The following is an 11,479-nucleotide window of genomic DNA, read 5'->3' on the forward strand; positions in this document are numbered from 1 at the left end:
GTAGCCTGGCTGTGTGGGAGGCCCGTCGGGAGGAGACCGGGGGAAGCGGCTCGGAGAGGAGCGGCTCTCTAAGCTGCCACATGGGTCAGCCATGCGGGCGCTGAGCAGATTAGACTCAGATGCCTCCACATTAATGTGAGAGTCATAATAGAATTAGAGTGAAGTGTAAGCGTTGAGTGGAGCAGAGGAGGGGAACGAGGGCCGCCTCCTTCAGCGGACGTCAGACGCTCCTTCCGTGGGATGAAGCGAGTGCATGCTGGGAACTGGCCGTGGCTGTGACGGCACTGCCCAGGACCTCAAGGACGCCGATCCTATGTCCGAGGAGGACCAGTCGCCGGCGGTTTAGGATAAGGGCTGAGATTGTGAAGTTGGAAGGAGGCTCCCACTGGGGCCAGATCACGGCGTTGTCGTGGCCTCGAGATCTCTGGTTCAGCCGTGTGTGCGACTGCGGCAGCGAGGGAGGGTGAGGAGAGCACGGGGAAGCCAGGGCAAGCTAGTGAAGATGTAGACGGGTATTTGCCTGCCTGTCTGACGGACGCCGAACGGCACACCGGATCAAGAACTGATGGCTTTAGGGAGCGCATGTCACAGAGACCACCCAGGACAGAGTGGACGGAGTCTAGTTTATCATCAGCTGGCATTTACACACTGGAAATCACCGGGAGTTTAGTTTATAGCACTGCCGTGGTGAAGGGGTAACTGTTCTTTTATCCACAGATTTATAAATGTAATCCAGAAGGCTGCAGCTCCACACTTAGCACAAGTCCTCCTGCTCCAATCCCCACAGCATCCTGAGGGATATAATAAATATTTATAGACGCAATTACGAAATAAACAATTTATGATGCTGCGTTTATTTTGGGTTCCCGTGTTCTACTTTCTGTGCCGCGCCGTGACGCTCTCTCTGAAACGCGTTTCATAATCTGGGCAGCCGCAGCGGCGGGGATCGCAGTCACAGCCGCGCAGCTCTGCGTTGGAGAGGGAATCTCCCCGCCGTCAGTGCAAATGACTAACAGTATGACTTGAACAGCCCTATCTTTACTATTGGAGCCTCTTCAGATCTCTCTCTCTCGCTCCCTCCCTTCCTCTCTCTCTCCCCCTGCCACTGAGCAAAGGTGTACAGTTTTCTATGAGCAGGTGGTTCAAAGGTTTGATTTAATCTGGACCTAAATTAACGACGCAAGACTATTAGCCTTGACTCTAATCTATGAATGCTATGGAGCCGTATGCTGATGTACAGTATAGTCAAACTGCTCCTCAGAGAGAGAAAAGAAGAACAAAGACCCGTTATCGTTTGGCACATTTGAGGATCTCACTGGCCCCGGAATCAGTAGCTGTATTATAGAGTGCGTTTCCTTCTCGAATGAAGGCGGGGGTTATTCAAGGACAGTCAGGACTCTCTTGGCTCGAGGGGAATTTGAGTCTGTGTGGCGATGTGAAGAGGCACCGTGCAGACCGACTGTTCACCACACACGGTCTGGAGTACCCTGGAGAGCAGAGGGCCAATCACAGTGCGGTACTCGGGTCAGGTGCTGCACAGGTCACCACAGGGCAAAGGTCACAGGGCAGGGTTCTTTCCTGATGACCTTCCACCCTGACCGGTGCGTTCTCTCATCTTCGTTGTCTGGATCTGCAGATGGTCACCAATGTGGGGGGAAGAATGTTTTTCTTTGTTTGTACAGTAGAGACCACTGAATCCAATGGACTTGCTCTCTGTCCAGTAGTGAGGACAGTAAGCCACCTCTTTCCTGTCAGTCCTATCAGACTGCAGTGTTTATCAGGCGGCTGCACTGTCGACTGTTTGCGTATCTCGTCCCGGTTAATCCCCCGGCCACGGCCACCTGTTCGCCGGCCACAGATTAACAACTCTTTGCTGCCACCCGGTGGGCAACAGGAAAAGAGCGACTCCAGGTTTGCAGAACTACAATTTTCCTGCATCTACAGCCAAATAAAGGTGTGAAAGTGCTCTATACTCTACAGTCTAGTTAAAAAAAGCTCAGTTTTCCAAATTCCAAATGCAAAAGCCAGACAGAGCCAGGAGTGTTTTTTGGGGGGGGGTCTGATCTGAATATTGCTGAGAAGCCAAACACTTTTGAAGCAAAGAAAATGTGCGATTCTGCTGATAATCTTGTCACAACACAACACAGCTCATGCAGCGGCCAACACATCTCATCTCGCAGATCGCATGCATATCAGCTTTCACACGTCGCCAAATATAATTTATTTTAAGAGTGTGATCTAATATTGTGAGAAATAGTGGAGTGTAATTAAGGTCAGTGTAACGGTCCTGTATAGAGAGATACTGAATACTGAACTGAATCTGAATCAATCTTTAAGTCTTATTTTTTGGTGGTTGTGGGTGGGGGGGGCACTTCCTCTCATGCTGAGGTCACGTCTGCACATGTATCGAATTCACAATTCACAACGCAGGCAGAAAGGGCTTATCTCTCACAGGGACCCCAAATACGTCACAGAAACACCGAAGCTTGACACGGGTTCATGGCCTCTGAAGTTACAACCGTTTCTCTGCCGTGAGCGTCAGCGCGGGGGGGGTGTTAGCTGGGGAGCTGTGCGGTGCGTTGGGGAGGGCGGGGGGGATTCCTTTGGAGACCCGCCCTGCTGCGGGGCAGTGATGTGCCGAGGGGCCCCGTATGCGGCGGCGAGATAAAGACCAACACGGTGCCGTACAGCAGCCGCCCCCCCGGAGCACAGCCAGAGAACTCACAACTCTCTCTCGGGCCTCCAGAGACAGAGCGCACTACAGATGCATCAGTAACGTGTTTTTCTGAAATTATCTTTCACTGTTTTTTTGCTTTTTTAAAGACTTCAGGATATCTGTTATGAAACAATATGAAATAATTATAAACAATATTCGATATGGAATTATAATGATAATGATTGCTGTTGTTTTGTTTTCCCGAGGCGGTTTATTCCTGCTCAGGGTCTGAGAAATGTGTTTGCCATCTTCATGAGCTGCAGCTGTGTGTGCCATTGTGGGAGGAGCACGTGAAAAACATTTACAAAAACAAAAGGCTAATAATAACTCTTATGATTGTGATTATAATTAGTGGTAGAAGTAGAACGAGTACGAACATTATTAATGGTATACAAAGAGTACACAGAAATCTGAAGAGCGCTCACCGTGTTGAAGACACACGGGTATATCTGTGAATAAGCAGCGGCACACAGACTGCCCCGCTCACCTTTACCCCCCAACACCGAGGGTGAACAAGGAAGAGAAAGCAGGCCTGGCTACAGAAGGGTAGTTAAGATGGAGAAATGACGGGAGATTAATTCCCGATCTGATTTCGGGCCCGAAAGCCCTCATCTGTGGCCCGTTTTAAAGCGGTCTCTCTAATCTCCGATAATTCCTCGTGAGCCGGCTATTACTGCCCCCGACATCACATACGTGTTGGCAAGAACCGCGAGTCAAGCGGTCTCTGGAATGGAAAATAAAACCAGAGGCTGAAAGAAAATGAAAACGCAACCACCCACAACACTGGCATTCCCTGGAGCGCTAGGCCTCGCTGTAGCCACCAAAAAGGCCACTTTCACAAATCTCCAGGTTCACCGCTCACATGGGGGAGGAACCAGAGAGAAAGAGAGTTTGTGTGCCCATCCTGCTCTCCCTCCACAGCCCACACTGGCAGCGCTGCTCACTTGTGTGGATGTGCTGACCTGTTCCGGGGGGGGGGTTGGTGCAACTGTATCTGGACTGGAAGAAACGCGCAGGCTCTTGGGGGCACCAGCTTAACCCACAGACCAGCCCAGCGCCACAGCCAACATGCCATCTGCTTCCAGAGCATCGGGTAGCGGCAGCAATTCCTCGTGTATCACAGACTAGAGACGGGGTAAGAAAGCAGTGCTGGGGGGGCACAATTGTCTTTACTCTGCCCATACCACCACCCATCTCCCCTCACAGCTGGCAGAGTGCAGCGCTAACTGTACCAACCCATGCCACCCGATTCGGTTTGAAAGGTCTGGGAGAAGTGATTCCGACATTAGCACTTACTCCCGGGTCACTGGCAGAGCGACTCGCCCCGGCAGCAAGTGGCACAGAGGCCAAACATGCCAATCACCCATGTCGTAAACACGCTCACTGTAAGCATGTTCATGTAACACGCAGCGACAGTCACCTCGGGGCAGGCCGTCAGCGCAATTAGGCCGCGGCGTCACCGGTCACCTGACCCCCTCGGGGCGGACGTCACTGGACGGTCCCTCGGCTCCACACTCTTCCATTCCCCGCTCACTCACACACACCGGCTCAGCACAGTTCACACGGCCATCTCACACACTTCTCTCCAGCCCATGAGCCATCACACCCTCCTACAGAGGTGAAGCCGACAGTCCAATTAACGCCGAGGGGGGAGACTCACCCCGCCCAGTACAATGACTACAAAACAGAGAATGAAACGCATCACACTAGGATACACGCTGTGATCAGAGACAACCAAAGCAAGAAAAAAAACGAAACATGGAACGAGACTGTGCATCAGTAACCCAGCAGGCCACTCGCAGGGCCGGCCAAAGAGGAGCTGGTGTTAAACTGACTCCCCCAACCCTCTCCCTTAATACTGGGGGATGCAGTCACGACCTCCCCACGACCTTTCGGGATGAGCCAAATATGCAAATCCAGTGGCAGGAGTCACGGCTGGCAACAAAGAGGTCGACTCATCAACTCCCCCGTCGTTGGCAGCCGCTGAACCAGAACGATTCGATGTTTTTCTGCGGATAACGGTGGGGGCGGAGAGATGCAGTTCCTCGCAAACCAAACAAAAACTTTGGTTGGCAACAAAGAACATTAGCTGACTCAGTGCTGCCAACACTCGACTGGCACTCGACCGCACTTTACGTTTCCTCAGATCTGGGGCGTAAGCAATCGGGGCAGCAGCTTGTCGTGGTTAAGACTAATGAGACAAAAAAAAAAAAAAAAAATGTAAACGAATAGCCAATCACGTGACTGATGTGTAGGATGACGGATCTCGAATGTCTGTTCCCGCCGTGTATCCCGAGACACCGGGAAGCGCTGAGGGCTGCAAAAATGTGTCCGTTATACAGTCCGGCTTTAATTACCAGTAAGAACAGCATTCTATGGCTCTGAGGGGAAAATGGAGACAAATATGTTCCAGGCTGAGCATTTAGCCTAAAAACACACAACCCATAATTCATCACCAGCCCTGCAAATGCCACACTATCAGATTTCGAAATGCTGTGCCGCTTAGTCCGAGTCTGAAAGGTTCATTGGAAAGCGTGCGCATGCTTGGTGAAGTCGGCTGAAGTGGAAGAAAAAGGCAAGAAGCAGCGAAATACGGTGACTGTACACACAGCGGGGTGAGGAGACGCGTGCAAAGGGTGCTTTCTGTGTTGGTCACGACAGTGGGGGGAGACGTCACGACTGCTTCTAAGGCGGATGACCACTTTAAAGAGTTGTGGTTAATACCGTATTCATTTAACAACTTCGGATTTGGATACTTCATGTGTTGGATGTGTTGATTTTGGTTTAAACCCAGCTAAACCAAGTCTTATAACTATGACTTATTTACCAGGATGTCAACACGGTCTCTGACAAATCCGATGACAGTTACCTTCGAGCTCCAGCACAATGTGCCAACTCAATTCTGTGCATTTAAGAACGTGGACGACATCCGCCCCAGAAACGAACACAATCTGAGCGCGTCAGACAGGCCGAGAGACACCCGGAGACAGAGCTGCTCTTTGGATTCTGGAAGCATTCGTTCAATTCCATTTTGTAACCCAAGAAAATACTGTTCTGACCGCTTGCCAGGATGTAAATAACATTCAATTATCGTTAAGGCACTCAGGCCTGTGCTGCAGCGCTAAACCATCTCTGGAGCCGGCCGGGGGAGTTCAGTCGCAGTACTCTCTCACACCGGGGTTTAGACAGGGATGTATAGGACAAACATCACTCCTGCACCACCCAGATGTTGGAGTGATGCCCCAGTTCAGCCCATCCTGGACCGGCCCACAGAAACCCTGCTCCTCAGCCAATTAAAAACACAAACACAGGTGGAATTTAGGAGGCAGCGCTCCTCTCCTCCTCTCGTGCCAGGCATCGCTCCCAATCCCGTCGCCAGCCACTCGCCTGAGCGCTCGCTCCAAAAACACCAGATGCCCCCCCCCCCCTGCTTGAAAAGATCATGTACTCACCAACGCAGGGGACAGGAGCGCAGCGGACAGGACAGTGCCGGGCATGGGGGAGAGAAGGAGAGACATCATAGTCAGCAAAACACAGACGGATGAGTTTCGAGCTGAACACCTTGATTTCTATCCGATCGGGGTTATATTTCAACATGCAGTTCCGCCAAACACGCCTGTCTGAAATCAATCTGAAGATTGGAAGTCATTTTCAGTCTGATTTGCAGGTGGCTGTGTCAAAGCATCTTACACTGTGTTTATTTTTTAACTTTTTCACATTTCAAAGGGTGAATGTTTGAGTGTCTCACTGTAAGGGCTTTTCAGACAAGTCCAGTTCAAAGGGGATAAAGACAGAGAACTCAGGCCATATTCACCCACCTTTAATCCTTTGCCTCCTGAAATACAAAGACAAAAGATATTCCCCTTCTGCAGCGATGGAAGAAGAGTGTGAGATTCGCAAGGATGTGTTTAACTTCACCATCAACTGCAGAGTGAAAAGAAAAAGACGTCAAAGAGGACAAAACAGCGATTTCAAAACTAATGTCTGTACCCAAAATAGAACAGCTAAAAATATAAAGTGTTTGTAGAGCCTCTACAACTGCAGCAGCAGAAGACATTTGTTTTGACACTGCGGTCGAGGTTTAATCACTTCTTCTCATCCATTTTCAGATCACAACCCACCTGCCAGGGCATCTACACTGCGAGTGATGAAGTTTGATTAAGTCTTGTTTGAGGCAAGCAAAAAAAGAAACAAAAAAAACACACTAAAGGGATTTCTAGAGCTAATAAATACGGTGTTATACAGATGTAACTGCATCCTGCTTTCTAAACTTGACTCTAGTGTTTCTATGCAGCCCTTGGAAAACCTTTTCTTCTCTCCTCTGGCTTCACGGCGAGAGGAACACAAAGGACAGTTAAGGCTGTTGGTCAATAACGCGATGCTATTATACAGAGAATAAAGGCGAGTGCTGGGCAGACACAGTTTTGCTCGGTGTAGCGCTTTGCTGTGCTTTGCTTCCCCTCCGAGTATGGATTGAACTTCTAATTGATATTTTATTCAGGAGGCGACTCTACAGGAAGCTTCTGGTGCACAGCCAAGTCCATTTCCTCATAAACAATGCCAGAAAACTGCCTGGTTTCGCTTTTTTTTTTCCTTGATCTCCTCGCCAGACTTAAGCAAATTCCACTAATGGACCCCGTCTCACCGAGAGCATCTGAGTGACACAGGAGGAGGTGATTTTCACTTTCCCGTTGCTCTCGTTTGTGTGTCGCTTCTTGCCTGAATCTTGCCATAGCTTCACGGACACGGACATGTCTTATAACATACAAGTGTTCATTGGGAACCGGTAAAGTGTCCTTGCAAATATGCTGTATGTAAACTAGTGCCATTTCAGAACAACCCTCATCTACCACAGATGGGGAAAGATGGATACTAAATTCTCATGCCACAGTACTCCAAATATCTTGTGATCTCTGAAGAAAGATTTTGTATCATTTGTGTTTTAATGAAACTTGGTGCCTTGCTCTCTATAACTTTCCTGTGTCTTTTGTGTCACTCTGTCATTGCTCATAAACCCCTAAACTAAAATGCTGAGACGTTAAGTGGAGGAGCTATGTGGGCAACACCGATACAGTTCTAACTTTCACCAGAGCCGTGCGGATTTGCAGCATGTGACCAGGCTGTGGTGCAGGTGTGCTTTACAACACAGCAAAGACTTCACAGTTTGACCAAAAGTCATTAGGTGTCATGTTTTATTTGTACACATTTCCCCTCATCCAAAAAAACTCGCTTTTCCAAGAACTAATGGAGCTGTACTTCTGACATCAGGCACAGAGATTTAGGATGGCAATTAAATGACACAGCTGTGGCTCCAGAGTCATTACTGTGGAGAAAGCTTCCGCAAGGAGAGGAGGCAGAGTCTTACAACACGGTCAAGAGGTGATCCTAATCCACTCTCCGCCGCCGACAGGCTGGGACTTGCCACAGAACTGGTCTGGGGCTGCTCAGTCTGGGCGGCACAGAGGAGGGCGTGCCAGAGCCCCGTGACGCGGCCTCTACCCTGCAGTGCGCGGGGGAGCAGCCGAGTCTCTCCCTCAGCCGTCACTCGAGCTTACTTTCTGTGCCATCCTCGCGGGGGAGATCCTGACAACACACATCAGAGGAGGACACAGAGAAGTGTCTCTCTAGGGACCCCAGTGGGGACGTGCATTTGGGAGTCCAGATTAAAAAAAAGAAAGAAAACAAGCAGATTTGTTTTGTCCTAAGAAAATTCTGACCTTCAGAAGACAAACACTCCCCCCTCCCCACCATCCCAATAATGTCGATTTGTTCAGCTTCTCTGGTTTCAGCTCATCCCAATAAACACAGCGGATGTCCGACGGATAGGGATCTGTGCTGCTTTGATACAGGACAGTGGATTAGCTGTGGCAGACAGAGCCATTCACCTCCCGAGCTCCGTGGAAAAGGACGCCGGGCTCCAGTGACGGAGCGCTTTGAGCCCTTGCAGGTTTTGCCAGCCGCTGGCCTTAGCGGAGTAAACAAATTCCAGGTGCTGGATTCACATATTATTATATAGATTTGATTTTCTGCTTCATCACTCTCATTCGCACGTGAGCTGCTGCCCAGGAGAGTGGAAAGTGCCTCATCCACACAGCTTCTGTGGAAGAACCCAGGCAGCTGTGTGGTGAGCATTCAACGGAAATATCACCGTATCCAAGGTCTGAGTCCTGCTTTCATCCGTTGAGTGCTATCTTTGGCATGAAAGGTCCTGAATCTCCAGGCCTCTGCACTTAAAAAGGCTGGGTTGTGCTTTGTCATGTCCTGCTCACCCTACACCGAGTCACCCACACGCCAGGGTGTAGGCCGGGAGCTTCCTTGGGAGTTTCCTGTTGTTCATACTTCGGCAGGTAATCTGGAAACCGTGCCACCCATTGTGCAAGCTCCCTTAAACCCTGCAACAGCCAGCCACATAATCAGGAGGCATTGCTCCACACACCCTGGTGCAACGAACCACAACGGGACGGATGTCAGAGGTTAACAAGCTCCCCGCCACGAGAAACACGAAAAGCAAAGGGACCGAATTCTGGCGCCGGCGAGGGGAGGGAATACAGATCCGGTTTCATTTTTAAGCACAAGCTTCAGAAATTCTGCCCAGCGTCGCAAAGAGCTCTGATGTCAGCCTTCACTGCAGTGAAGTGGGGGGGTGGGGGGGTTCACAAGGTTTCTGTGAAGTGGGAATGATGGAGAAAGCGGTGCAGACTCGAGCAATCTGTTACTCCTACGGGGGGGAGGGCGCAGCCTCTGCAATACTTTGGTAAAGCTGTGCCAAGCAAGAACACCCTCCCACCATGCCCCCTGTACTTCTGAAGTGCAGAGAGAGAGAGAAGAGAGAGGGGGTGGAAAGGGTCGGAGAGCCTGATGCTTGGAGAGGAGGTGCGGGATGAGACCGAGGTGTATGGGGCGGGGAAGCAGACAATTAGCACTACAGGAGCTCTCTAGTGGAAATCCCCCGCACAGGCAGTGCCGACTGATAGAGCCGGAGCCGGGAGGCGCGGTGTGGCACAGCTGACAGCAGCAGCCCTGCCTCGGTATCTCTGCAGCAGCACCGGCAGCAGCTCCTGGGCATCATCATATATATAATTATATAACACCGCGCACCGGCACCGGCAGCAGCGTGCAGTCAGATCCACCCGCCCAAAGCACGCACTGCCGTCTCCCGCATCGCACGGTACGAAACCCGGCAGGTGAGCAGGAAGGTCACCCGCCACGAGTGCTGTACCTGGAGAGCCTCGTCATCGCAGCGCTCCGGGGGGCAACAGTGACCACGAATAACAAGCAGAAGTCAACTTGAACCCCCCACCCCCAGGACAGCCTTGGGCACGGGCCAGCGGAGAGGCGGCACAGTGCGCGGATGCCGGAAAAAGGGGGATCCAGGAAAAAAGTGCGCTTCCTTACCCGAGCCGTCCCCCCTATGCAGAGACCTATGCAAACGACACTTCACACACCGTTCAAGCATTGCGGAGGACAGACAGCCCCCACACCGATAACGCATGCACAGCCCCGGCATGCCCCAGGACGAGCCGTCCCTGCCACGCACACTTGTTTACCTGCTCGCCCGCTCCGCGCCGTGCCCAGCTCCCGCAGCCTGCAGTTTAATGTACGTGTCCCTTTAAGAGCGGGGCCTCAGTCCCGCAGCGCCGCCGACTCTGCCCGCTGTCTCGCAGCGCGTCACTGCGGGGGCGTGGTCTCCGCCGGCCTATCAGGCGGCAGGACACACCGCCCCGCCCCTGTGCGCAGGTGATTGGATGAGAGATCTCGATCGCAGGGCCGTGATTGGTGAGAGTGCTTGTCAGTTCGGTTGAGGAGGCTGCGGCTTTCTTCCGGGAGGCTGGACGCGTGTTGGTCGTGGCCGTGCAGGTGTGCGGCTGTTTGGGATGCTTTGACCACTGAGTCATCAGTCAGCACCTTATTTGCAAACCTTGGCTCCGGCGTGATGTAACGCCACTTGCCCAGCCTCGCCGGATTGCATGCCTGTTTCGTGGAAAAGTCACGCAGGATCTGCAGGGAGAATTGCTCGCCTGGTAGCATAAATATGTAGTAACTCAGATTGTTTCTTGTCCTGTTATTATTACTAATACTAATCAGTGTTGCCACTACAACTGCTATTAAGAATGCAACAACTACTACTACTATTAGTGCTAATCATAATAAGTAGCCTTGTGTTGCTCTGTAGAAATAATGTACTTGCAGACGTGTGCACGCATGTGCTGCTCGGGAAGATGGCAACACATTTAAACACCACTGAGCGGAATAAACAGCCCCCGGAAAACAAACCATGACGCGATGACAGAAATAAAAGACTGCAGCAGAAGCAGCAGCGGCACAATCGCTGCAGCACATTACCCAGTGCACAGAAACGCAGGGATGTACATGTACATGCATCTGGCCCATCAGTGCCGCATGACTCGGTATCTGTGTCAAGTACAGCTGTGATGGCCTGCCCGCCCGCATCTCGATATGAGAAGGTGAAATGCATGGTAATGTTTGCTTTGTGGAAATGCAGTGCAGGGAAGCTCCCCTCCCCAGTCCCACTGGAAAGAAACCCCCCCACAATAGGAGCTGTGCGACTGAGAGAAGGGGTGGGAGGCTGGAATATGTGCCTCTGACAGCTGCATTGATTCCCCTATGAGATATCGACCCCCCATTGATGCCAGTTTCCCATACAGGTTGTTGTGTCAGTGCTGTGTTCCCCCATCCCATCACGCTTTCGAGGGTCTCCGTGCTGGAGAAGACCCCTCCCTGTCAATCAACAAAAATAAAATG

The 11,479-nt window shown here is 51.3% G+C and overlaps 1 protein-coding gene across 6 annotated transcripts in view; it reads right to left on the bottom strand.

Moving 5' to 3' along the window:
* epb41a (erythrocyte membrane protein band 4.1a) overlaps positions 1–10,368 on the bottom strand; it is a 76,904-nt gene extending 66,536 nt beyond the window's left edge. For all 6 annotated transcript variants that reach the window (XM_066717647.1, XM_066717646.1, XM_066717643.1 and 3 more), the window contains exons 1-2: positions 10,264–10,368; positions 6,535–6,640 (exon numbers count right to left, since the gene is read on the bottom strand). In XM_066717647.1, coding sequence (XP_066573744.1) covers positions 6,535–6,637 — 103 coding nt within the window. In that variant the 5' untranslated portion in view covers positions 6,638–6,640; positions 10,264–10,368. The remainder of the gene's footprint in view (positions 1–6,534; positions 6,641–10,263) is intronic.
* Between the last annotated feature and the right edge of the window lie 1,111 nt (positions 10,369–11,479).

This window comes from Amia ocellicauda, chromosome 11 (genome assembly GCF_036373705.1).
Source record: "Amia ocellicauda isolate fAmiCal2 chromosome 11, fAmiCal2.hap1, whole genome shotgun sequence".
Taxonomy (NCBI): domain Eukaryota; kingdom Metazoa; phylum Chordata; class Actinopteri; order Amiiformes; family Amiidae; genus Amia; species Amia ocellicauda.